The 25,362-nt window shown below is 39.0% G+C and overlaps 4 protein-coding genes and 2 pseudogenes across 5 annotated transcripts; all 6 read right to left on the bottom strand.

Moving 5' to 3' along the window:
• Positions 1 to 5,579: 5,579 nt before the first annotated feature.
• On the bottom strand, positions 5,580 to 7,378 carry LOC137726845 (non-functional pseudokinase ZED1-like). Its single transcript, XM_088694667.1, has 2 exons — positions 7,093 to 7,378; positions 5,580 to 6,678 (listed from the first exon to the last, which is right to left on the bottom strand). The coding sequence occupies exons 1-2, from the start codon at positions 7,113 to 7,115 to the stop codon at positions 5,649 to 5,651; spliced, it is 1,053 nt and encodes a 350-aa protein (XP_088550793.1). The 5' UTR covers positions 7,116 to 7,378; the 3' UTR covers positions 5,580 to 5,648.
• Positions 7,379 to 7,902: 524 nt separating this feature from the next.
• On the bottom strand, positions 7,903 to 9,969 carry LOC148696917 (non-functional pseudokinase ZED1 pseudogene; annotated as a pseudogene).
• A 61-nt stretch (positions 9,970 to 10,030) lies between these two features.
• Positions 10,031 to 12,079, bottom strand: LOC137722627 (non-functional pseudokinase ZED1). The gene is made up of 2 exons (XM_068461680.2): positions 11,755 to 12,079; positions 10,031 to 11,406 (listed from the first exon to the last, which is right to left on the bottom strand). Exons 1-2 carry the CDS (start codon positions 11,769 to 11,771, stop codon positions 10,425 to 10,427), a joined length of 999 nt encoding a protein of 332 aa, XP_068317781.2. The 5' UTR covers positions 11,772 to 12,079; the 3' UTR covers positions 10,031 to 10,424.
• Positions 12,080 to 15,255: 3,176 nt separating this feature from the next.
• LOC137727009 (non-functional pseudokinase ZED1-like) lies at positions 15,256 to 16,953 on the bottom strand. Its single transcript, XM_068465963.2, has 2 exons — positions 16,740 to 16,953; positions 15,256 to 16,325 (listed from the first exon to the last, which is right to left on the bottom strand). The coding sequence occupies exons 1-2, from the start codon at positions 16,760 to 16,762 to the stop codon at positions 15,293 to 15,295; spliced, it is 1,056 nt and encodes a 351-aa protein (XP_068322064.2). The 5' UTR covers positions 16,763 to 16,953; the 3' UTR covers positions 15,256 to 15,292.
• Positions 16,954 to 18,322: 1,369 nt separating this feature from the next.
• LOC148696916 (non-functional pseudokinase ZED1-like) lies at positions 18,323 to 20,634 on the bottom strand (annotated as a pseudogene). Its single transcript, XR_015962878.1, has 2 exons — positions 20,228 to 20,634; positions 18,323 to 20,090 (listed from the first exon to the last, which is right to left on the bottom strand). The product of XR_015962878.1 is annotated as a non-functional pseudokinase ZED1-like (transcript).
• Positions 20,635 to 21,028: 394 nt separating this feature from the next.
• Positions 21,029 to 22,844, bottom strand: LOC137724905 (non-functional pseudokinase ZED1). The gene is made up of 2 exons (XM_088694666.1): positions 22,525 to 22,844; positions 21,029 to 22,165 (listed from the first exon to the last, which is right to left on the bottom strand). The coding sequence occupies exons 1-2, from the start codon at positions 22,539 to 22,541 to the stop codon at positions 21,307 to 21,309; spliced, it is 876 nt and encodes a 291-aa protein (XP_088550792.1). The 5' UTR covers positions 22,542 to 22,844; the 3' UTR covers positions 21,029 to 21,306.
• Positions 22,845 to 25,362: the final 2,518 nt, after the last annotated feature.

Raw genomic sequence — 25,362 nt, 5'->3', positions numbered from 1 at the left:
TTTGGGAGGAGAATCCAAGATGTGTTAAACGGTTAATTGATGATTATTTCATCAACCTGTTTAAGTCAGAGAGGCCGAGGGAGCGGGGAAGGGTTCTAGAGTGCATCACTTCGTCGGTTACTGATTGTGTGAACCATGTTTTATTATTGCCGATAACCAAGGAGGAAATTGCTATAACAGTTTGGCAAATGGGTGATTTGAAGGCCTCAAGCCCGGATGGTTTTCAAGGAGTTTTCTACCATTCCTTTTGGGATAGTATTGTTAAGGAGGTTACTAAGCTGGTTATGTTTTTGTCAAAAGGTGACACTTATCCTCGTCAACTTAATGCGACCCATATTGTCTTGATCCCAAAGGTCCCGAACTTCGAATCTATCTCTCAATTTTGACCTATTAGCTTATGTAACTTCTCTTACAAGGTGCTCTCCAAGGTCTTATCAAACAAACTAAAGCCTTTACTTCCAAAGATTATTTCTCTTATGCAGAACACATTTGTTGGGGGAAGACAAATACAGGATAACATTGGGATTGCACATGAGCTTTTCCACTTCCTCAAGCTCAGGAAAACTAAGTCTAAGTTTGAGATGGGTATTAAACTAGACATGCACAAAGCCTATGACCGTATGGAGTGGGACTTCCTGGATGCGGTTATGGAGAGGATGCGGTTTCACCATAATTGGCGGAGGATCATTATGGGGTGTGTGAGCTCGGTTAATTTTGTTGTGCTTCTTAATGGTCAACTGGGTAATAAATTTGTCCCTTCGAGGGGGCTTCGACAAGGTGACCCACTTTCCCCATACCTGTTTCTGATGGTTAGTGATGTCTTCTCAAAGATGATAAGCCTTGCTACGTAGACTAACAAGCTGCATGGGTTCAGATAAGCCATCATGGCCTGTCCATTTCCTATATTTTCTTTGTTGATAATACTTTCATATTCCTAAAGGCTGATAGATCAAACTGCCAAGTGTTGGGTCGGCTCATTGAGGATTACTGTGCAGCTTTCGGCCAGGCAGTAAACTTACAAAAATCGTGTGTGTTCTTTAGTGCCAATACCCCTGCGGCAGTTTCAGATGAGCTAGGGAATATTCTTGGTGTACCAGTGGTGACTAATCCGAGGACCTACCTGGGGGTTCCAACTATTTGGTGTCGATCCAAATGTCGAGGCCTCGCTTATGTGAAAGGTAGAATGATGGGGAAAATCCAAGGCTGGAAGTAGTGCACCTTATCCCAAGCTGGCAAAGAGGTCATGATAAAAGTTGTGGCCCAAGCCATCCCTACTTACCCAATGAAGTTATTTAAATTTTCAGATGCAGTTTGTAATGAATTGGATTCTATGATTATGGGGTTTTGGTGGGGGCAGAAAAATGGTGAAAAAAAAATTCATTGGGTCTCTAAATGTCGAATGGGCCGCCCGAAAAATGATGGGGGCATGGGTTTAAGATGCTTTAAAATTTTTAATGATGTTCTCCTTGCTATCCAATGTTGGAGGATGATTATGAAGCCAAATTCGCTTTGGGCCTCTGTTCTCAAGGCCAAGTACTTTCCACATTGCTCCTTTCTTGACGCCAACCGGTGAAGCCGAGCTTCGTGGGCTTGGACTAGTTTACTTGTGGGTAGAGATTTAATTTTGCAATGGGCACAATGGCAGATTTTTGATGGGCGTGAAGTGCAGTTTTGGGTCGATCGTTGGCTCCCCTCCCTTCTTTTGGGCCACCCTATTCCAAGGGGACCGGCGTCAGTTACTATGGATACTCGGGTTCGAACTTTTTTGAGCCCAATCACCAGAACGCGGGACATAAACTCTCTCATACCCTTCATTTTCACGGAAGAGCTGAAAGTTGTTACAGGTACTAATATTGGCGATGTTACAGGAAAGGATCGCCTCATCTAACCAGAGACTAAGACTGGCGTTTAGACGGTGAAATCCGGGTACCTTTCGATGTATGCTAGTGTTTTCCCTCCTCTGCCTTCTCATCCCTTCACGTCCCGTGCCACTCCAAATCGTGTGTGGAAGATTATTTGGCAACTGCAAACCCCTGCAAAAATTAGGAATTTTTTATGGAAGACTTTCCACTGCGCTCTTACCACGATGGAGTACCTGTTTAAGCGTTAATCTGCCCTTAACCTGATGTGCACAATATGCCATCTTCAGAAGGAGTCAATTGAACACCTTCTTTTATTTTGCCCATAGGTAAAACCCATTTGGTTTGGTGGATACTAAATTACAAGATTGATAGAAGTGGAGTCTCTAGTTGGATAAAAAGTGGTTGACTCGGTGGCTTACAGTCAATTGGGGGACAGTGGGGACCAGTTGCACGTGTTCTCGTATGTTGCCTTCACGTGTTGGCATATATGGAAGGCTCGTTGCAATTTATTGTTTAATCGGCGACCAATCGACCCCACCCAAGTGGTTTGTGCCATTAATAACTCGGCAGGTGCTTTCAGTGCAGCTGTATGTGATGTGTATCCACTCCCGTCTCCTGTCCCTCCGGAGGATGATTGATTGCCCAGGTGGTTCCCCCTACCACGATGTATACCAAAATAAATGTTAATGCTAGTTGGTCGATGCAGACGCGTTCTGGCTTCGCTGGAATTGTTGTGCGGGATGACAAAGGCTCTTTTGTGCTTGCGATCAGGTACGTTATTCAAGCCCCTTGTGCTGGTGTGGCAAAAGCAATGGCTATCCTTAAGGGGTGTGAATTTGGTCTTTGGTTGGGGCTTAGTAAGGTGGTTGTGGAGTTTGATTCCCAGAAGTCTATCTCCTCTCTGGTGGACTCGCTCGACAAGGGTAGATGGGAAGCTTTCCCTTACTTAGTGAAAGCTAAAAGGCTAGGGGATTATTTCTAGGATTATTACTAGTCTTGGATCCCAAGACTAGCCAATCTAGTAGCAGATGCTTTGGCATTGCAGAGATGCTTAGAGATGTGCGATGTTACTTGGGTTAACAGACCCCCATCTTCGCTTGTTCATGTCCTTCACAATGACGGATTACCTTGCCCTCCTTAGGGCTCAGGGGGCTTTGGTGAGGGCAACACGCTAACTTGGTTACTGCGTTTCCTCTGTAACTCTCACCATTGCCCTTTGTCTATTTCTTTGTTTCATGTTTGCTTGCCTCGTTGTAGCGTATGTTTCGTTTCGTATCTTCGCCCGGTTTTAATCTACCAGTTTTCAAAAAAAAAAAAAAAAAAAAAAAGAACTAAATTACTAATATGACTATCTTATAAGAAAGAAAATCTTTCAAGTTACTAGTATCTTAGGAAAAAAAAAAAAAACCTTTGATTTACTTGTTCTTAGGAAAGAGCTTTCAAGTTACTGGATGTCAAGAAAGATTGACATTGAATATTTTAGCAAGGCTTCTAATCCCTAAAGAACAAAACAAGGCCACTCACATATACACAAAGTGCTCGACGAATTGTTTCGTTTAAAAAATACATAAATTTTTTTGCGCGTTGTGTGCTATTTTCGTCTACAAAATCCTTAAATATTTTATACTAGGATCATTCAAGGTTAGAATCCTGGATCCACCAGTGCCAATAATTCTCCACTTTTGTTTTGTTTTTTCAAAAAGACTAATAGAAACTACAAACTTCTCTTTAAGTTTGGACAAGAATCTATTAACCCCAATAATAATATTGTTTTCCACATGAAAAATCAACATTAGTTCTTTCTCAAATGACACATGAGATTTTACATGCGGATATGATTCCATAGTACGTCTTGTTGATCATTTCTATTAACCACCGGTTCACAACGCAAAAAGAAGCATCTTTACGCCAGTGGTGATTCGTCCATATTCCTACGAGGTGGCTAATGACCATCATATTCCTACGAGGTGGCTAATGACCATCTCCTCCATTTGCTCGTGTCATGAGAATGAGAATGGAGAAGGTGGTTATCCGGCATTTCACCCGCATTGTTTGCATTCTCATTAACAACGGATGAGGGTTCCATCTCGATCCAAATGGTGGAGATCTTAGAAATCCTTACATTTTAGTTGTTTATCGTATATCATGCGAACATTTTTTGTCAGGTACTATTTGTGTTTAATTTTAAATAATAAAATTCAAATAATTTCTGAAAGCACGATGTACGATGAACGGTTAGAATGTAAGAATTCCTACGATCTCCAAATCCAGCGGAATCCAAATCCATAAACAACTATCTATTAAAGATCTCCATTGGAATAAAACAAATGATGCGGGGTCCACGGCTGGACATTTGGTCAGCGGTCGTAAAAGGTATTGTAGAAGCTGAGGCTGACTTCATACCGATGAAATGAAGCAATTGCAGACATTCTTCCTCGCGAACAATAAACATCTCGAGCTGTCTAAGATTGAGAAGACTGGGAATCGCCATGAGTGATAAGAAGGCCCACATCCCACCAGGAGAACGTTATTGAAGTTGATTCTCGGTTGATTTCAATCATGAGTAATAGAAAGGCCCGAGATTTCAATCATGTCTTTGAGCTTTGTCTTTTAAGCATATTACTGTCGAGTATATTTCTGTTAGTGTAAAATGATTTTAGAAGATGTAGTAGATCGTCATCATTGTTCGTTTAGATTTCTACCAGTGTGGTGTTGCAATAGATTTCTACAGGCAAGTGATGATCGGTTGGTGCAGTTCTCTCAATCTCTAATGGAGTTCATATGACAGTTGGCATTTGAACGTGCTTCATAGTCCATGCTTGAGGCTACAAACAAAATCCAATCCTCCTTCAACTATTCACCAAAGATGGGATGGCGAAGACTTTAACTGCATAAAATGAGCAGCAGCAGTGGGACTTCACAGTCCCCTGTTTTTTTCTGAAACATCGTAGCACTCTTCGTAGTCTTATGTCCAAGAGAGTTCATAGTCATGTTATGCAAAGTTTCAATCTCAAGCTTGGTTACCCATGTTGAGATTGATGGGGAGTACTAAAAGATGTTTTTATTGGAGATTAGTTTATAATTGAACGGTCGAAATTGATCTAGTTGATGAAAGCTATTAGAAGAGTTCGTTAGAAGGTTGTAAAATTAGTTATTTATTGATAGGCTAGTATAAATTAGAAGCTCTCCTATACTGTAATTTTTTTTCAACTTAGAAGATATTAATACATGCTTTCATTTCCTTCTAAACTTTCACCTTCTTCTTCTTTGTTTTATTGTAATTTGGATAGTTTCATACATTTTTCAATGTATTAAATATCTGATCTCTTTGAAGTATGTAGTATATAGTTGAGGGTATTTCAATTGACTCGAGAATATTAGACTGTTATTATATATTTGACGGCATTTTTTAGCTGCCTTTATTTCAATATTTTAAAGCAATTTTGTAATATTAAGTATTTAAAATAAGGCCTAGGTAAAGTAAGACAGAGGCTATAAGAAGAAGAAAAAAGTATATGTAACAAATTGACTAATATTTAACTACCTAATTAAATTCATGAAACATCTAACGTGTGTCATTTTACACCAGTTTTATATAAAAGTTTACCAAACACTTTGACAATTTTTATTATTTTTGCTAAATGAACTTTTAGCAATATAGTTTATTAAACACTTACCTTTTTTTTTTTACGACGACTTATTCTCACAGTACAATAGAAATATTTAAAAAAAAAAAAAAAAAAAAAAAAAAAAAAAAAAAAAAAACACGGCAACCCAAACTAGCCCCTAGCTGGGCATAACAAATTCTTCAATTCGAACAAGTTCTCTAGCCACATCCACCATATCTGGTCGGCTTTCAATTCTATCTCGAGTGCAAAACAATGCCAGGTTTAGGAAATCATGCAACTGCTGTTGTGTTTGCTCATTTTCCCCCACCTCCTCAAAGATTTTTGGATCGACAATCGCCCTGATTTGACCATAACATTCAAGAACATAAGAAATCACAAATTCATATCCTTCCGCCTGATTAAATTCCACAGCTTTTCGTCCCGTCAGGAATACAAGTAAAAGAACACCAAAGCTGTAAACATCAGTTTTTTCTGAAATGCGACCAGACCGCATGTAGGCAGGGTCAAGGTACCCAAACATCCCTCGCACAGCATCTTCAACATCCGAATCCGGAGGAGGAATGGTTATAGAGAGCGAGAAGTCGTAAAGTTTGGGAACATAGTCATCATCCAAGAACAGGCAGCTGGGGTTCAGATGCCTATGAATGATGGCTCCGGCAAAGGCGGTATGGAGATATGAAACTGCACTAGCAACTTGCTTTGCAATACGCAATCTAATGTTCCATGGTAGTATGATTTGACCTTCAATAGCCCCACCTAAACTTCCATCAGGGTTGAGAACTCCTTTTGCTGCGTCTTCATGCACCAGCATTGGTATAGGGGACTCTAAGCAGCAGCCCAAGAGTTTCAAAACATTATCATGGTTGCTCATCTGCAATGAAATGACAATGTCACGAATAACGCAAGACCTATCCCTATCCTCGTTTGACCAGTTCCGAATGTAGTACTTTGATACGATAATGGATCGGCCATCCAGAAATCCCCTGAACATTGCGTATGAACCCAGTTTTACAGTGCGAGAAGGACTGAAGTTGTTAGTTGCCCTGATGAGGTCATCCGCAGAGTAACAATGAATAGGATGAGATTCTCCATCACTAGAAGCAAGGAGATCCTCTAATAACTTTTTTAGATTCTTGTAGTATGACGACTCTCTTTCCTTCTTTCTAAAAAATGGCAGCTTTGAGAACCTGGCACAAATATATATACACGATGTAACACAAAAAATTCATGAAACTGTATATGTCTTTCTTACTTGCCATTGTCAACAACGAAAACAAAATGTTGAAATGTTAAAAATCTCATAATTATCTAGTGCGGTACACCTGCTCTCATACCATGCTTGGCCTATAGCTAAAACTTATACTCTACACTTGGCTGAACAACAAGAACGAATTAGAGAATGATTTTTTCCCCATTTATGTGGTACTAAATACTTTTGGAAGATCTCTTGTTCAACAATTTATGTTCTCGAAAAAAGATTAGTTCGGATTCAGCACATGAAAAATTTGATTGAGTTCAGGACTTTAAATAATGGTCGATAGCACTTCCTAGACCATAAACAAAAACAGAGGAATTAAATCTGAAATATGCTGATAACTCACAGTTGCAGGAGCTTTGATGGCATTGTTTCAACGTATGATAAGATTCAGATTGCACCAACTCAGTAGATCGATCGATTTCTCCAGCAGTCCGCTGTCGGATTTCTTGTGCAAGCAGATCAGCAGCGCTTCTACTCCGGCAGTTTCATTTTCTTGTGCGGACGGAGAACTAGAGTTTTGAAGAATTGGAAGTTTATTGGTAATGCTTTGCAAAGTCAACGATGCCTGGCCTGCTAAGAAATTACGTGGTGCAGTAGGCGGTGGGCCAGGCCGAAGAAATACACATGATAAAGGCAACTGTCAACTTGCAAAGAAAGAAAGAAGGAACTAGGAAATAGGAGGCTGTGACAAAATCACATACATGATACACTCGTCCATCATGCAAGGCAAAACACATCAACGACCTTACAATCTCACCTTCAAAATCCACCTCCAAATTCACCTATCACCCGAAAACCAGCACAATGCGTAAGCAGGCCTGTGCCTGCCACACCAATCACAATGTGATGAATTTCCTAATGCCACACCAATCACACCGAAAATCCTTTTGTATAATGCTAAAAGGATCGAAGTTGTTGGTTGCCCTGTTGAGCTCTGCAGTAGAATAAAAAACAAATGGGAATTTGGAGCAAGCCTCTGTCTGAGATTGATTACAATTTTACAGAATGTTGTCGAAAAAAGCTTTGATGCATTAATTTGACTACCTTGTTTTGTTGTTTACTAAACGCCAAGTGTGAACCAAAGAATATCAAAGCTGTAAACAACTAAAAGAATATCAAAGCTGTAAACATCAGTAAAACAACTAAAAGAATATCAAAGCTCCCAAGGTGTTCGTCCCGTCAGTAAAACAACTAAAAGAATATCAAAGCTGTAAACATCAGTTTTTTCTGAAATGAGACCAGGCCGCATGTAGGCAGGGTCAAGGTACCCAGGGGTCCCTCCCACAGCATCTTCGACATCTTATTCCGTAGGAGGAATGGTTGTAGAGTGCGAGAAGCTGAAAAGTTTGGAAACATAGTCATCATCCAAGAACAGGCAGCTGGGGTTTAGATACCTATGAATGATGGGTTCGGCAAAAGGGGGTATGGAGATATGAAACTGTACTGGCAAGCTGCTTTGCAATACGCAATCTAATGTTGCATGGTAGTATGATTTGATCTTCATTATCCCCTCTTAAACTTCCATAATGGTTGAGAACTCCTTTTGCTGCGTATGCATGCACCAGCACTGATATGGGGAACTCTAAGCCGCAGCCCAAGAGTTTCAAAACATTATCATGGTTGCTCATCTGTAATGAAATGTCAATGTCACGAATAACGCAAGACCTATCCCTATCCTCATTTGACCAGCTCCGAATGCAGTACTTTGATACCATAAACATATCGTAGAATTGACCCTGTATTGCAATGCCACCATGTTTTACAATGCGAGAAGGACTGAAGTTGTTGGTTCCCTTGATGAGGTCATCCGCAGAGTAACAATGAATAGGATGAGATTCTCCATCACTAGAAGCAAAGAGATCCTCTGATAACTTTTTTGGATTCTTGTAGTATGACGACTCGATATCTCTTTTCTTCTTTCTACAAAATGGTAGCCTTGAGAACCGAGCACAAATATATATAGACATATGTAACACACGAAAAATTAATGAAACTATATATATATTTGATACTTGCCATTGCCAACAACGAAAATAAAATGTTGAAATGTTAACAGTCTCCTAATTATCTAGTGCGGTACACCTGCTCTGATACCATGCTTAGCCTATGGGTAAAACTTATACTCGTAAACTTGGCTGAACAAGAAGAACGAATTAGAGATTGATTTTTTTCCCCATTCATGTGGTACTATGTACTTTTGGAAGATCTCTCGTTCAATGCTTTATGTTATCAAAAAAAGATTACATTCGGGTTCATCACATGAAAATTTTGATTGAGTTCAGGACTTTAAATAACGGTCGTTAGCACTTTCCAGACCATAAACAAAAATAGAGGAATCAAATCTGAAATATGCTGATAACTTACAGTTTCAGGAGTTTTGATGGCATTGTTTCAACGTATGATAATATTAGACTGCACCAACTCAGTAGATCGATTGATTTCTCCAGCAGTCCTCTGTTGGATGACTTGTGCAAGTAGATCAGCAGTGCTTCTACTCTAGCAGTTTCATTTCTTCCGAGGACAGATGACTAGAGTTTTGAAGAATTGGAAGTTTATTGATAGTGCTTTGCAACGTCAACGATGCCTGGCCTGTTAAGAAATTACATGGTGCAGTAGGCGGTGAGCCAGCCGAAGAAATAAACATAATAAAAACAACTGGTGACTTGCAAAGAAAGAAAGAAAAAACAAGGAACTAGGAAATAGGAGGCTGTGTCAAAATCACATACATGAAACACTCATCCATCATGCAACGCAAAACACATCAAAGGCCTTACAATCTCACCTTCAAACCCACCTCCAAATTTACATATCACCCGAAAACTGGTTGAATGTTTCATAGAAGAAGCAGGGTCATTGACAGTTCCTCTGCTTGCCACCCCAATCCCAATGTGATGAATTTCCGAATGATAATTGATTGATCATCTAAAAAGAAAAAGAAAAAGCCCTGAAACACGCCGTAGAGTAAATCCTTTTGTATAATGCTAAAAGGATTGAAGCTGTTGGTTGCCCTATTGAGCTCTGCAGTAGAATAAAAAACAAATGGAAATTTGGAGCAAGCCTCTGTCTGAGATTGATTACAATTCCCCAATGTTTAGATCCAAACCATCAAGCATAAAGAATAATATTAGGCAGACCAAATTTTATACCAAATTTTCAAATAATTTGTCACCAATAGAAAATAAGTACATTAATCAACACTTTCAATCCCACCTCCCCATTAATCTGCACATATCCTTAGAGCAGGGCAGAATGCATATATATCATTGAAGACCAGTGAGAGCTTAGTCGTACACATGTATCATGTATAAAAAACACAAGTTGCATACAGAAGTTTTGGGAACAATGTCACGGTCCAGGAAAATATGGCAGGTGTTACATATCTACGAATGATGGGGTTAGGAAGGTGGTATAGAGCTACATTTAAGTGTATTCACAAGGTGCTTTGCAATACACAACTTAGTTTTCCATGGTAATAATGATTGATCTTCGTTTGTCACTGTTAGAAAAATGCTAGTCGAACTTGCCCTGGAGCGGTTGAGCACAGAGATACACAGAATGCAAATTTGGTAGCTACAGGTTTCACCATCTCTTGCTAAACAAATACAAGTAGGGATCCATATAATGCTATTGAACCAACATATCCCCTTTTATGACAACCAATCCGGACGAGTTAATCTAGCAATGCAAAATAGACTTCTCAATTCGTACAAGTTCTTTGGCTACATCAGTCATGCATGGCCTTGATTCCCTTCCGTCCTGGGTGCACAACAATGCCAGTGCTAAGAAAGCTTGCAATTGCTGTTGTGCTTGCTCATCTGCCCTTACCTCCCTAAGGATATTAGCATCCACATATGAAGTGAGGTCTTCTACCACTGCTGATTTATCGACAACCCTAATTTTTCGTCCCATCAAGAATACAAGTAAAAGCACACCAAAGCTATAAACATCAGTTTTTTCTGTAATGTAACCAGTTGCGATGTAGGTAGGGTCAGCATACCTATATGTCCCTTTCACTACATCTTCAACATGAAATTGCTTAGGAGGAATCGTTATGGATAGTGAAAAGTTGGAGAGTTTGGGAGAATAGTTATCGTCCAAGAAAATGCACGTGGGCTTTAGATCCCTATGAATGACGGGCCTGGGAAAGGCGGTATGGAGATATGCAAGTGCATGAGCTACTTTCGTTGCGATTAGCAGTCTAGTTTTCCATGGTAAGGAGCGAGTATCCCCTAAACCTCCATGGCAGTCGAGAGCTCCTTTTGCTGCATCTTCATGCACCAGAGCTGGTAGAGAGAACTCTAAGCAGCAGCCCGACAATTTCAAAGCATTTTTGTGCGCACTCATCTGCATCGATATGATAATATCACGAATGGCCATGGACCTAGCTTCAGCTTCACTGGGCCAATGCAAGTACTTCTTAATGATTATTGACCGGTCATCTAGAAGACCTCTGAACAGTTTGAAGGATGAATCCTCACTTATAATGAAAGAAGGATCGAAATTGTTGGTTGCCTTGACTAGCTCATCAGCAGAGTAAGTGCGAATAGGACTCGATTTGCCCTCACAAGAAGCAATGAGATCCTCTAACAAGATGCTTCCATTCTTCAAGAATGAGCTCTCAGTTTCCACCATTCTTACACATGGAAGCAAGGAGAACCTGGTACAAATATATATATATATATATATATATATATATATAAATTGGTTAAACATAAACACAAAGAATGAATATAAAATAGGGAATTGTAAATAATCAAGCGCTCGCGGTTCTCAAGAAATTTTCAATTTTCTTTAGAACTTCAATGAAATCTCAGCTTTCAATTTTTCTTTGCCTCAAATATTTAAGGTTCTCATTACTTTGCGTGTAAAAGAATTTATACGAGACTTCAATTAGTAAAAAATCACTGAGGTTGGATTAATATTTTACGTAATGTTGTAATAAAGAGAAAATATCAAAAGCAAAATCTCATGTCTAAGGAAAGTACCATAGAATCAACGAACTTACAAGAATTTGGATGGCATCGTTTTCTCTTTAATCTCTCTATAAATTACCAGTCAGGCCCCTTAGAACTGGATTCGGATTATGCCATTTGAACAGTAATTGATTGATTCATCAACCGAGACAACTGCGATGGCATTGGAATGTGCAAGTAGAGCAGCTGTTCAAACAGCCCTGTTTAGAATGACATGCAGTGGGGATGGCTTAGGAAGCAAAAGGAAGGAGATAGAAAATTAGTGTTGGACGAAAATGTCAAAGAAGTTAGCTAAGAAGAGGACATTTTGCCCTACTATTAAGAGTCAAAGAACTTAGTTAAGAAGGATGAAAGAAATGTTTTCAACTAAAGGAAGGAAGAGCGTTTTAAGACGCGTAAATGTTTTTTTTATAGATATTTTGCTCCCACAATTAGTAGGCAAATGGGACTTTCAAACAAGTCTTGTGACGTCGTTTTTGATGGTTAGTGATGTCCTCTCAAGGATGATAAGCCTTGCTACGGAGACTAACAAGCTGCAGAGGTTCAGATAAGTCATCATAACCCATCCATTTCCCATATCTTTTTTGTTGATGATACTTTCATATTCCTAAAGGCTGATAGACCAAACTGTCAAGGATTTGATCGGCTTATTGAAGATTACTGTGCAGCTTCCGGCCAGGCAGTAAACTTACAGAAATTGTGTATGTTCTTTAGTGCCAATACCCCTGCGGCAGTTTCAGATGAGTTGGGGAATATTCTTGGTGTACCAGTGGTGACTAATTTGGGGACCTACCTGAGGGTTCCAGCTATCTGGGGTCGATCCAAATGCCAAGGCCTTGCTTATGTGAAAGGTATTATGATGGGGAAAATCCAAGGCTAGAAGTAGTGCACCTTATCCCAAGCTGGCAAAGAGGTCATGATAAAAGTTGTGGCCCAAGCCATCCCTGCTTACCCAATGAACTTATTTAGATTTCAGGATACAGTTTGTAATGAATTGGATTCTATGATTATGGAGTTCTGGTGGGGGCAGAAAAATGGTGAAAAAAAAATTCATTGGGTCTCTAAATGCCGAATGGGCTGCCCGAAAAATGATGAGGGAATGGGTTTCAGATGCTTTAAAAAAATTTAATGATGCTCTCCATACTAAGCAATGTTGGAAGATGATTGTGGAGCCAAATTCGCTCTAGGCCTCTGTTCTTAAGGCCAAGTATTTTCCACATTGCTCATTTCTTGACGTTAACCGGGGAAGCCGAGCTTCGTGGGCCTGGACTAGTTTACTTGTGGGTAGAGATTTAATTTTGTAAGGGGCACAGTGGTAGATTTTTGATGGTCATGAGGTGCGGTTTTGGGTCGATCGTTGGCTCCCCTCCCTCCATTTGGGCCACCCTATTCTAAGGGGACCAGTGTCAGTTACTATGGATCCTCGGGTTCGAACTTTTTTGAGCCCAATCACCAAAATGTGGGACATAAACTCTCTCATACCCTTCATTTTCATGAAGGAGCTCAAAGCTGTTACGGGTACTGATATTGGCGATGTCACAGGAAAGGATCGCCTGATCTAGCCAGAGACTAAGACTGGCGTTTAGACGGTGAAATCCGAGTACCTTTCGATGTAGGCTAGTGTTTGTCTTCCTCTGCTTTCTTGTCCCTCCACGTCCCGTGCCACTCTAGATCGTGCGTGGAAGATTATTTGGAAACTGCAAACCCCTGCAAAAATCAGAAATTTTCTATGGAAGACTTTCCACCACGCTTTTGCCACGATAGAGGACCTGTTTAAGCGTTAATCTGCCCCTAACCTGATGTGCCCGATATGCCATCTTCAAGAGGAGTCAATTGAACACCTTATTTTATTTTTCCCATGGGTAAAGCCCATCTGGTTTAATGGGATACTAAATTACAAGATTGATAGAAGTGGGGTATGTAGTTAGATGAAGTGGTTTGACTAGGTGGCTTACAGTCATTGGGGGACAGTGGGGACCGGTTGCACATGCTCTTGTATGTTGCCTTCACGTGTTGGCATATATGGAAGGCTCATTGCAATCTATTGTTTAATCAGCGACCAATCGACCCCACCCAAGTGGTTTGTGCCATTAATAACTCGGCGGGTGCTTTCAGTGCAGCTGTACGTGATGTGTATCCACTCCCGTCTCCTATCCCTCCGGTGGATGATCGATTGCCTAGGTGGTTCCCCATACCACGATGTATACAAAAATAAATGTTGATGCTAGTTAGTCGATGCAGACGCGCTCTTTTGTGGCCACGATTAGGTACGCTATTCGAGCCCCTTGTGCTGGTGCGGAAAAAACAATGGCTATCCTCAAAGGGTGTGAATTTGGTCTTTGGCTGAGGCTTAGTAAGGTGGTTGTGGAGTCTGATTCCCATGAGTCTATCTCCTCTCTGGTGGACTCGCTCGACAAGGGTAGATGGGAAGCTTTCCCTTACTTAGTGAAAGCTAAAAGACTAGGGGATTCTTTCCAGGACTGTCGCTGGTCTTGGATCCCAAGACTAGCTAATTTGGCGACAGATGCTTTGGCGTCGTAGAGAAGCTCGGAGATGTGCGATGTTTCTTGGGTTAACAGACCCCCATCTTCACTTGTTCATGTCCTTCACAATGATGGATTACCTTGCCCTCCTTAGGGCTCGGGGGGCTTTGGTGAGGGCGACACGCTAACTTGGTTACTGCGTTTCCTCTGTAACTCTCACCATTGCCCTTTGTCTATTTCTTTGTTTCATGTTTGCTTGCCTCATTGTAGGCTCTGTATGTTTTGTTTGGCATCTTTTCCCGGTTTTCATCTACCAGTTTTCAAAAAAAAAAAAAAAAAACCGTTTTAAATTACTAGTATGACTATCTTATAAGAAAGAAAATCTTTCAAGTTACTAGTATCTTAGAAGAAAAAAAAAAACCTTTGATTTACTTGTTCTTAGGAAAGAGCTTTCAAGTTACTGGATGTCAACAAAGATTGACATTGAATATTTTAGCAAGGCTTCTAATCTCTAAAGAACAAAACAAGGCCACTTACATATACACAAAGTGCTTGACGAATTGTTTCGTTTAAAAAAATACATAAATTTTTTTTGCGCGTTGTGTGCTATTTTCGTACAAAATCTTTAAATATTTTATACTGGGACCATTCAAGGTTAGAATCCTGGATTCACCACTGCCAATAATTCTCCACTTTTGTTTTGTTTTTTCAAAAAGACAAATAGAAACTACAAACTTCTCTTTAAGTTTGGACAAGAATCTATTAACCCCAATAATAATATTGTTTTCCATATGAAAAATCAACATTAGTTCTTTCTCAAATGACACTTGAGATTTTACATGCGGATATGATTCCATAGTACGTCTTGTTGATCATTTCTATTAACCACCGGTTCACAACGCGAAAAGAAGCATCTTTATGCTAGTGGTGACTCGTCCATATTCCTACGAGGGCTAATGACCATCTCCTCCATTTGCTCGTGTCATGAGAATGGAGAAGGTGGTTATCCGGCATTTCGCCCGTATTGATTGCATTCTCATAAAAAAAAAAAAAAAAAAAAAAAAAACACAGCAACCCAAACTAGCCCCTAGCTGGGCATAACAAACTCTTCAATTCGAACAAGTTCTCTAGCCACATCCACCATATCTGGTCGGCTTTCAATTCTATCTCGAGTGCAAAACAATGCCAGGTTTAGGAAATCATGCAACTGCTGTTGTATTTGCTCATTTTCCTCCACCTCCTCAAAGATTTTTGGATCGACAATCGCCCTGATTTGACCATCACATTCAAGAACAAAAGAAATCACAGATTCATATCCTTCCGCCTGATTAAAGTCCAGAGCTTTTCGTCCCGTCAGGAATACAAGTAAAAGAACACCAAAGCTGTAAACATCAGTTTTTTCTGAAATGCGACCAGAATGCATGTAGAGAGGGTCAAGGTACCCATAAATCCCTCGCACAGCATCTTCAACTTCCGAATCCGGAGGAGGAATGGTTATAGAGAGCGAGAAGTCGTAAAGTTTGGGAACATAGTCATCATCCAAGAACACGCAGCTGGGGTTCAGATGCCTATGAATGATGGCTCCGGCAAGGGCGGTATGGAGATATGAAACTGCACTAGCAACTTGCTTTGCAATACGCAATCTAATGTTCCATGGTAGTATGATTTGATCTTCACTAGCCCCACCTAAACTTCCATCAGGGTTGAGAACTCCTTTTACTGCGTATTCATGCACCAACACTGGTATAGGGAACTCTAAGCAGCAGCCCAAGAGTTTCAAAACATTATCATGGTTGCTCATCTGCAATGAAATGACAATGTCACGAATAACGCAACACCTATCCCTATCCTCGTTTGACCAGTTCCGAATGTAGTACTTTGATACGATAATGGATCGGCCATCTAGAAATCCCCTCAACATTGCGTAAGATGAAACCTGTTTTACAGTGCGAGAAGGACTGAAGTTGTTAGTTGCCCTGATGAGGTCATCCGCAGAGTAACAATGAATAGGATGAGATTCTCCATCACTAGAAGCAAGGAGATCCTCTAATAACTTTTTTAGATTCTTGTAGTATGACGACTCTCTTTCCTTCTTTCTAAAATATGGCAGCTTTGAGAACCTGGCACAAATATATATACACGATGTAACACAAAAAATTCATGAAACTGTATGTATCTTTCTTACTTGCCATTGTCAACAACGAAAACAAAATGTTGAAATGTTAAAAATCTCATAATTATCTAGTGCGGTACACCTGCTCTCATACCATGCTTGGCCTATAGCTAAAACTTATACTCTACACTTGGCTGAACAACAAGAACGAATTAGAGAATGATTTTTTCCCCATTTATGTGGTACTAAATACTTTTGGAAGATCTCTTGTTCAACAATTTATGTTCTCGAAAAAAGATTACTTCGGATTCAGCACATGAAAAATTTGATTGAGTTCAGGACTTTAAATAATGGTCGATAGCACTTCCTAGACCATAAACAAAAACAGAGGAATTAAATCTGAAATATGCTGATAACTCACAGTTGCAGGAGCTTTGATGGCATTGTTTCAACGTATGATAAGATTCAGACTGCACCAACTCAGTAGATCGATCGATTTCTCCAGCAGTCCGCTGTCGGATGTCTTGTGCAAGCAGATCAGCAGCGCTTCTACTACGGCAGTTTCATTTTCTTCTGCGGACGGAGAACTAGAGTTTCGAAGAATTGGAAGTTTATTGGTCATGCTTTGCAAAGTCAACGATGCCTGGCCTTCTAAGAAATTACATGGTGCGGTAGGCGGTGGGCCAGGCCGAAGAAATACACATGATAAAGGCAACTGGCAACTGGCAACTTGCAAAGAAAGAAAGGAGGAACTAGGAAATAGGAGGCTATGACAAAATCACATACATGATACACTCGTCCATCATGCAAGAGGCAAAACACATCAACCACTTAGACCATCTCCAATGGTTGGGCTAAAAGCCAAATATTTTAGTCCGGAAAATTTAGCTTTTAGTCCAAAAATAACTTGTCTGCTCCAACCGTTCTAGTTTAAAATTTTAGCCCGGGATTATTAAAGAATGAACTTAAGCTATTTTTTTTGTTAAATTATTTTTTTTTTTAAATAAATATGTAGACTATCGTAAATTAATTTTATTAACATTTTAATCTAAAAAAATTTAAATTCCGATAAATATTGGGTGGAGTCCACTCCGATTTCTGGGCTAAATTTTGGGAGGAATTTAGCCTTGGTTTAGCATTTAGCCCAAATTTTCCCCTTGGGTTGGAGTGGGTTTGGGGGAAATTTTGAGCGGTAATTTGGCTTTTAGCCCACCATTGGAGTTGGTCTTACCATCTCACCTTCAAAATCCACCTCCAAATTCACCTATCACCCGAAAACCAGCACAATGGGTAAGCAGGCCTGTGCCTGCCACATCAATCACAATGTGATGAATTTCCTAATGATAATTTGATTGATCGTCTAGAAAACCCTGAAGCACGCCATAGAGTAAATCCTTTTGTATAATGCTAAAAGGATCGAAGTTGTTGGTTGCCCTGTTGAGCTCTGCAGTAGAACAAAAAACAAATGGGAATTTGGAGCAAGCCTCTGTCTGAGATTGATTACAAATTTACAGAATGTTGTCGAAAAAAGCTTTGATGCATTAATTTGACTACCTTGTTTTGTTGTTTACTAAACGCCAAGTGTGAACCAAAGAAAGCCAAATTCAATGATGAAAACGAGAACTTACAAAATTTTGGATGGCATCGTTTTTGCTTTTTTGCATCAAAGACAAAAGCGATGCAAGGCCAGATACGAGAATACAGGGAGCTTAACAATTGAACAATGAATGACCAAAGTTCTATACTAGAAGCTAGTTCCGTGGTTGAATCGATACCCTCTGATGTTAACAAATGAGATGGATAACATAGTTAGTAGTATTAATTAGACAAAATGCACCTCAAGTTTTCTGTAATGTACCCAGTTTCCATCTTGGAATTATCATGAAAATATAACAAAACTCTGAATGACCTCTGCTTCTTATGCAAGATTGGGCTCAAACCTTGAGTTTGGACTTTGGGGGTGTGATAATTAATATATATGGTGGAGGAAAATATAGTTGATCCTTTCACAAAAGGCCTACCAAGAGAACGATCAGATTACAAACATTAGAATTGCCGTTAAACCAGTATCCAATACTTTTGATAACAAATGTAGTGGATCGAAGCCAGCTGGCCAAAACAAATTCTTCAATTCGAATGAGTTCTCTAGCCACATCCACCATGTATGGCCTTCCTTCAATGTCATCTCGAGTGCTTAACAATGCCAGTTCAAGGAAATCATGTGACTGCTGTTGTACTTGCTCATTTCCCCTCACTTCCTCATAGATTCTCGGATCAAGAATTTCCCCAATTCGGCCATCACAACCACTAGCATATGGAATTATTTCAATTCCTTCCACCCGCTCCCAAGGTGTTCGTCCCGTCAGTAAAACAACTAAAAGAATATCAAAGCTGTAAACATCAGTTTTTTCTGAAATGAGACCAGGCCGCATGTAGGCAGGGTCAAGGTACCCAGGGGTCCCTCCCACAGCATCTTCGACATCTTATTCCGTAGGAGGAATGGTTGTAGAGTGCGAGAAGCTGAAAAGTTTGGAAACATAGTCATCATCCAAGAACAGGCAGCTGGGGTTTAGATACCTATGAATGATGGGTTCGGCAAAAGGGGGTATGGAGATATGAAACTGTACTGGCAAGCTGCTTTGCAATACGCAATCTAATGTTGCATGGTAGTATGATTTGATCTTCATTATCCCCTCTTAAACTTCCATAATGGTTGAGAACTCCTTTTGCTGCGTATGCATGCACCAGCACTGATATGGGGAACTCTAAGCCGCAGCCCAAGAGTTTCAAAACATTATCATGGTTGCTCATCTGTAATGAAATGTCAATGTCACGAATAACGCAAGACCTATCCCTATCCTCATTTGACCAGCTCCGAATGCAGTACTTTGATACCATAAACATATCGTAGAATTGACCCTGTATTGCAATGCCACCATGTTTTACAATGCGAGAAGGACTGAAGTTGTTGGTTCCCTTGATGAGGTCATCCGCAGAGTAACAATGAATAGGATGAGATTCTCCATCACTAGAAGCAAAGAGATCCTCTGATAACTTTTTTGGATTCTTGTAGTATGACGACTCGATATCTCTTTTCTTCTTTCTACAAAATGGTAGCCTTGAGAACCGAGCACAAATATATATAGACATATGTAACACACGAAAAATTAATGAAACTATATATATATTTGATACTTGCCATTGCCAACAACGAAAATAAAATGTTGAAATGTTAACAGTCTCCTAATTATCTAGTGCGGTACACCTGCTCTGATACCATGCTTAGCCTATGGGTAAAACTTATACTCGTAAACTTGGCTGAACAAGAAGAACGAATTAGAGATTGATTTTTTTCCCCATTCATGTGGTACTATGTACTTTTGGAAGATCTCTCGTTCAATGCTTTATGTTATCAAAAAAAGATTACATTCGGGTTCATCACATGAAAATTTTGATTGAGTTCAGGACTTTAAATAACGGTCGTTAGCACTTTCCAGACCATAAACAAAAATAGAGGAATCAAATCTGAAATATGCTGATAACTTACAGTTTCAGGAGTTTTGATGGCATTGTTTCAACGTATGATAATATTAGACTGCACCAACTCAGTAGATCGATTGATTTCTCCAGCAGTCCTCTGTTGGATGACTTGTGCAAGTAGATCAGCAGTGCTTCTACTCTAGCAGTTTCATTTCTTCCGAGGACAGATGACTAGAGTTTTGAAGAATTGGAAGTTTATTGATAGTGCTTTGCAACGTCAACGATGCCTGGCCTGTTAAGAAATTACATGGTGCAGTAGGCGGTGAGCCAGCCGAAGAAATAAACATAATAAAAACAACTGGTGACTTGCAAAGAAAGAAAGAAAAAACAAGGAACTAGGAAATAGGAGGCTGTGTCAAAATCACATACATGAAACACTCATCCATCATGCAACGCAAAACACATCAAAGGCCTTACAATCTCACCTTCAAACCCACCTCCAAATTTACATATCACCCGAAAACTGGTTGAATGTTTCATAGAAGAAGCAGGGTCATTGACAGTTCCTCTGCTTGCCACCCCAATCCCAATGTGATGAATTTCCGAATGATAATTGATTGATCATCTAAAAAGAAAAAGAAAAAGCCCTGAAACACGCCGTAGAGTAAATCCTTTTGTATAATGCTAAAAGGATTGAAGCTGTTGGTTGCCCTATTGAGCTCTGCAGTAGAATAAAAAACAAATGGAAATTTGGAGCAAGCCTCTGTCTGAGATTGATTACAATTCCCCAATGTTTAGATCCAAACCATCAAGCATAAAGAATAATATTAGGCAGACCAAATTTTATACCAAATTTTCAAATAATTTGTCACCAATAGAAAATAAGTACATTAATCAACACTTTCAATCCCACCTCCCCATTAACAAATTTTCTGCACATATCCTTAGAGCGTGGCAGAACGCATATATATCATTGAAGAGCAGTGAGAGCTTAGTCGTACACATGTATCATGTATAAAAAACACAAGTTGCATACAGAAGTTTTGGGAACAATGTCACGGTCCAGGAAAATATGGCAGGTGTTACATATCTACGAATGCTGGGGTTAGGAAGGTGGTAAAGAGCTACATTTAAGTGCATTCACAAGGTACTTTGCAATACACAACTTAGTTTTCCATGGTAATAATGATTGATCTTCGTTTGTCACTGTTAGAAAAATGCTAATCGAACTTGCCCTGGAACGGTTGAGCACAGAGATACACAGAATGCAAATTTGGTAGCTACAGGTTTCACCATCTCTTGCTAAACAAATACAAGTACGGATCCGTATAATGTTATTGAACCAACATATCCCCTTTTATGACAACCAATCCGGACAAGTTAATCTAGCAATGCAAAATAGACTTCTCAATTCGTACAAGTTCTTTGGCTACATCAGTCATGCATGGCCTTGATTCCCTTCCGTCCTGGGTGCACAACAATGCCAGTGCTAAGAAAGCTTGCAATTGCTATTGTGCTTGCCCATCTGCCCTTAGCTCCCTAAGGATATTAGCATCCACATATGAAGTGAGGTCTTCTACTACTGCTGATTTATCGACAACCCTAATTTTTCGTCCCATCAAGAATACAAGTAAAAGCACACCAAAGCTATAAACATCAGTTTTTTCTGTAATGAAACCAGTTGCGATGTAGGTAGGGACAGCATACCTATATGTCCCTTTCATGACATCTTCAACATGAAATTGCTTAGGAGGAATCATTATGGATAGTGAAAAGTTGGAGAGTTTGGGAGAATAGTTATCGTCCAAGAAAATGCACGTGGGCTTTAGATCCCTATGAATGACGGGCCTGGGAAAGGCGGTATGAAGATATGCAAGTGCATGAGCTACTTTCGTTGCAATTAGCAGTCTAGTTTTCCATGGTAATGAGCGAGTATCCCCTAAACCTCCATGGCAGTCGAGAGCTCCTTTTGCTGCATCTTCATGCACCAGAGCTGGTAGAGAGAACTCTAAGCAGCAGCCCGACAATTTCAAAGCATTTTTGTGCGCACTCATCTGCATCGATATGATAATATCACGAATGGCCATGGACCTAGCTTCGGCTTCACTGGGCCAATGCAAGTACTTCTTAATGATTATTGACCGGTCATCTAGAAGACCTCTGAACAGTTTGAAGGATAAATCCTCACTTATAATGAAAGAAGGATCGAAATTGTTGGTTGCCTTGACTAGCTCATCAGCAGAGTAAGTGCGAATAGGACTCGATTTGCCCTCACAAGAAGCAATGAGATCCTCTAACAAGATGCTTCCATTCTTCAAGAATGAGCTCTCAGTTTCCACCATTCTTACACATGGAAGCAAGGAGAACCTGGTACAAATATATATATATATATATATATATATATATATTACACAGTATAAATTGGTAAAACACGAACACAAAGAATGAATATAAAATAGGGAATTGTAAATAATTAAGCGCTCGCGGTTCTCAAGAAATTTTCAATTTTCTTTAGAACTTCAATGAAATCTCAGCTTTCAACTTTTCTTTGCCTCAAATATTTAAGGTTCTCATTTCTTTGCGTGTAAAAGAATTTATATGAGACTTCAATTAGTAGAAAAATCACTGAGGTTGGATTAATATTTTACGTAATGTTGTAATAAAGAGAAAATATCAAAAGCAAAATCTCATGTCTAAGGAAAGTACCATAGAATCAACGAACTTACAAGAATTTGGATGGCATCGTTTACTCTTTAATCTCTCTATAAATTACCAGTCAGGCCCCTTAGAACTGGATTCGGATTATGCCATTTGAACAGTAATTGATTGATTCATCAACCGAGACAACTGCGATGGCATTGGAATGTGCAAGCAGAGCAGCTGTTCAAACAGCCCTGTTTAGAATGACATGCAGTGGGGATGGCTTAGGAAGCAAAAGGAAGGAGATAGAAAATTAGTGTTGGACGAAAATGTCAAAGAAGTTAGCTAAGAAGAGGACATTTTGCCCTACTATTAAGAGTCAAAGAACTTAGTTAAGAAGGATGAAAGAAATGTTTTCAACTAAAGGAAGGATGAGCGTTTTAAGACGCGTAAAAGTTTTTTTTATAGATATTTTGCTCCCACAATTAGTAGGCAAATGGGACTTTCAAACAAGTCTTGTGACGTGCGTTTTTAAACAGTGAACTAGGACTTTGAGCGAGTTAAATTCCGAGAGCGATCTAGCTTGGTACTACCCATTCAAACATATACACATACACAAAAGATTATAATGGTTCACTCAAAATCGGGCTACATTCACTTTGTATTTAGTCACGTACGGAGGATTTTACAGTATATACATGGGGGTGACTAAATTTTTGTGAAAGCTTGGAGGAAATGGAGAAGGTTGTTGGGCCTCGTTCCGCAGCTTTCTTTTCCTGGAGCTAGTACCCCTTTTGTAGTCACTTTGACCTTCTTGAGCAAGAGGTTTGATTAGGCCTGAAATTTTTTGACAAGAACAGTTAATTCGACACGAAACAACACGAAAGTAATAAGTTTTCGGGTTAACACGATAACCAATCGATTTTTTATCGGATAACCCAATAAACACCTATTAAGATAACGGGTCAGTGCATGTATACACGTGGTTAATCTGTTACACTATAGAAAAATATATTAATTTAATAATTGTATACCACTAAAAAAAAAAAAAAAATTCTATAATTAACAATAATAGGATTTAATCCTGAACCGAAAGTTAAAATATAAATATATAAATATATATATAAATTAAATTTAGAAAATTAATGACCGTTGGATCAGCTGAGATTTAATCTCGGCCGTCCAATGTTTTTCTCAGCCATAAACTCTCCTTCATTTTGCATATCCTTGCACATTTGATATTTTGTAGTAATGTATTGATGCTTTTTTTTATTAACGACAAATGTGTTTTTGTGTGTTTGAAGTAATATTTATGTGACAATGTTTTATATGCAAATTTATAAAATTAAAAAAAAAAAAAAAATCTGAACGGGTCATAATGGGAGAACTATCATTAATGGCCAAAATTTAATACTTAATTTCATAAATATCACTTTTCTATAAAAACTTTCAAATTTTGCAGAAAACTCACGTGACTCATGTGAATAGAACTCCTCTACATCTTTGGATTTGGAATTCTCGTTAGCATTTGAATTTCATAAGACTTTATAAAATCAATTGCGATCAATCTGATGTACGAATATCATGAGCAAATTCTTTTGCGTGATTTCAGTTCAGAGAAGTGGCAAAAGCTAAAGATTGAAAGATTGCTTTCATGCAAAAATTCATGTTTTCTGTAATAAAAGAGTTGGCAATGCCGAGCCTCAGATATTTACACAAAATAAACTCAAAAATAGTTAAGTGCAAGTATACATACCAAAACTTTCTTAACAAGTGTCAAAGGTAAAACAAAAATTTACCCTTTTTATCTTGGTGTTGCTGGAATGTCCCTACATTTTTGGTGCAAAATAAACCCATCTAGTCTTTGTCAACACACAGCCTGCTCCTCACAAAATATCCAGTCGAATTGGCCAATCTAATTAGGAAGGACCATCTACTTCTCATGTAACCAGTAATCCAGACTTCCATTCTCCATATACGAATACATTAACAGGCGAACGCCATCAGGCAAACAATAACCTTGCAAGGAAACCAGATTCTCGTGTTGAGCAGTGGATAGTGCCTCAACTTTTGCTTTGAATTCCCTTTCCACCAGACCCAAGTCTTCTGATGGTTTCTTAACAACTAGCTTGGACCCATTCACCAAAGTTGCTCTGTAAACCAAACCAAAAACCTCCACACAATGATGTTGGCTTGATTGAAATTGTCAGTCACCTTCAAGATTTTAGTTATATTAAGATCCATGATTTCATTGGTACTGACTGGGAAATTTATGACACCACAAAATGTAGTGGCCTCTCATTTTTCCTAAATTCTGATCTAATAGGTTTTGTTATTTGGTTTTAATTTTGAGGGTATTTAGGTCTATTTAAGTGATTTTGCTGTTATATTTGAAAGATGTTATAAAAAAATGGCATTTATAAAATTAGGTGTTAAATTTTTGCTATTATTGATAAATACTCTCATAATGGGTCGGGTCATTTTATTCGTTAGAGCATCTCCAAAGGTGATGTCAAAAGATAAATGTCAGATGTTAATTTGATGGTTGATGTGGCAATGTCAAATTTTCTCTTTTTTCAAACGATATGTTTCTTTGTTATAAATGATATTTGTAGGACCCACTTAAAAAAGAAATCAATTAAAATATATTTTTCAAGATCTATAATTGGTGCATTAATAGAACCTACATAATAAAATAATTAAAAAAAAAATTGACATCACCTTTTCTCATATGTCAAATTTGACATATGAAAACTCATATGTCAATCCACATAGGATTGACATATCAATTGTAGCTCACTCCTACATTCAAATTTGATTACATGGAATTCCACCTAGGATTTGACATCTCCTTTGAATATGGTCTTAAGAACCCATTAAGATAATGGGTGTGAAACATGACCTATTAAGATAACATGTGCTAT

Source organism: Pyrus communis, chromosome 5, assembly GCF_041283825.1.
Source record: "Pyrus communis isolate YQ-2024b chromosome 5, ASM4128382v1, whole genome shotgun sequence".
NCBI classification, from domain to species: domain Eukaryota; kingdom Viridiplantae; phylum Streptophyta; class Magnoliopsida; order Rosales; family Rosaceae; genus Pyrus; species Pyrus communis.
This window is presented reverse-complemented; position numbering and strand designations above follow the sequence as displayed.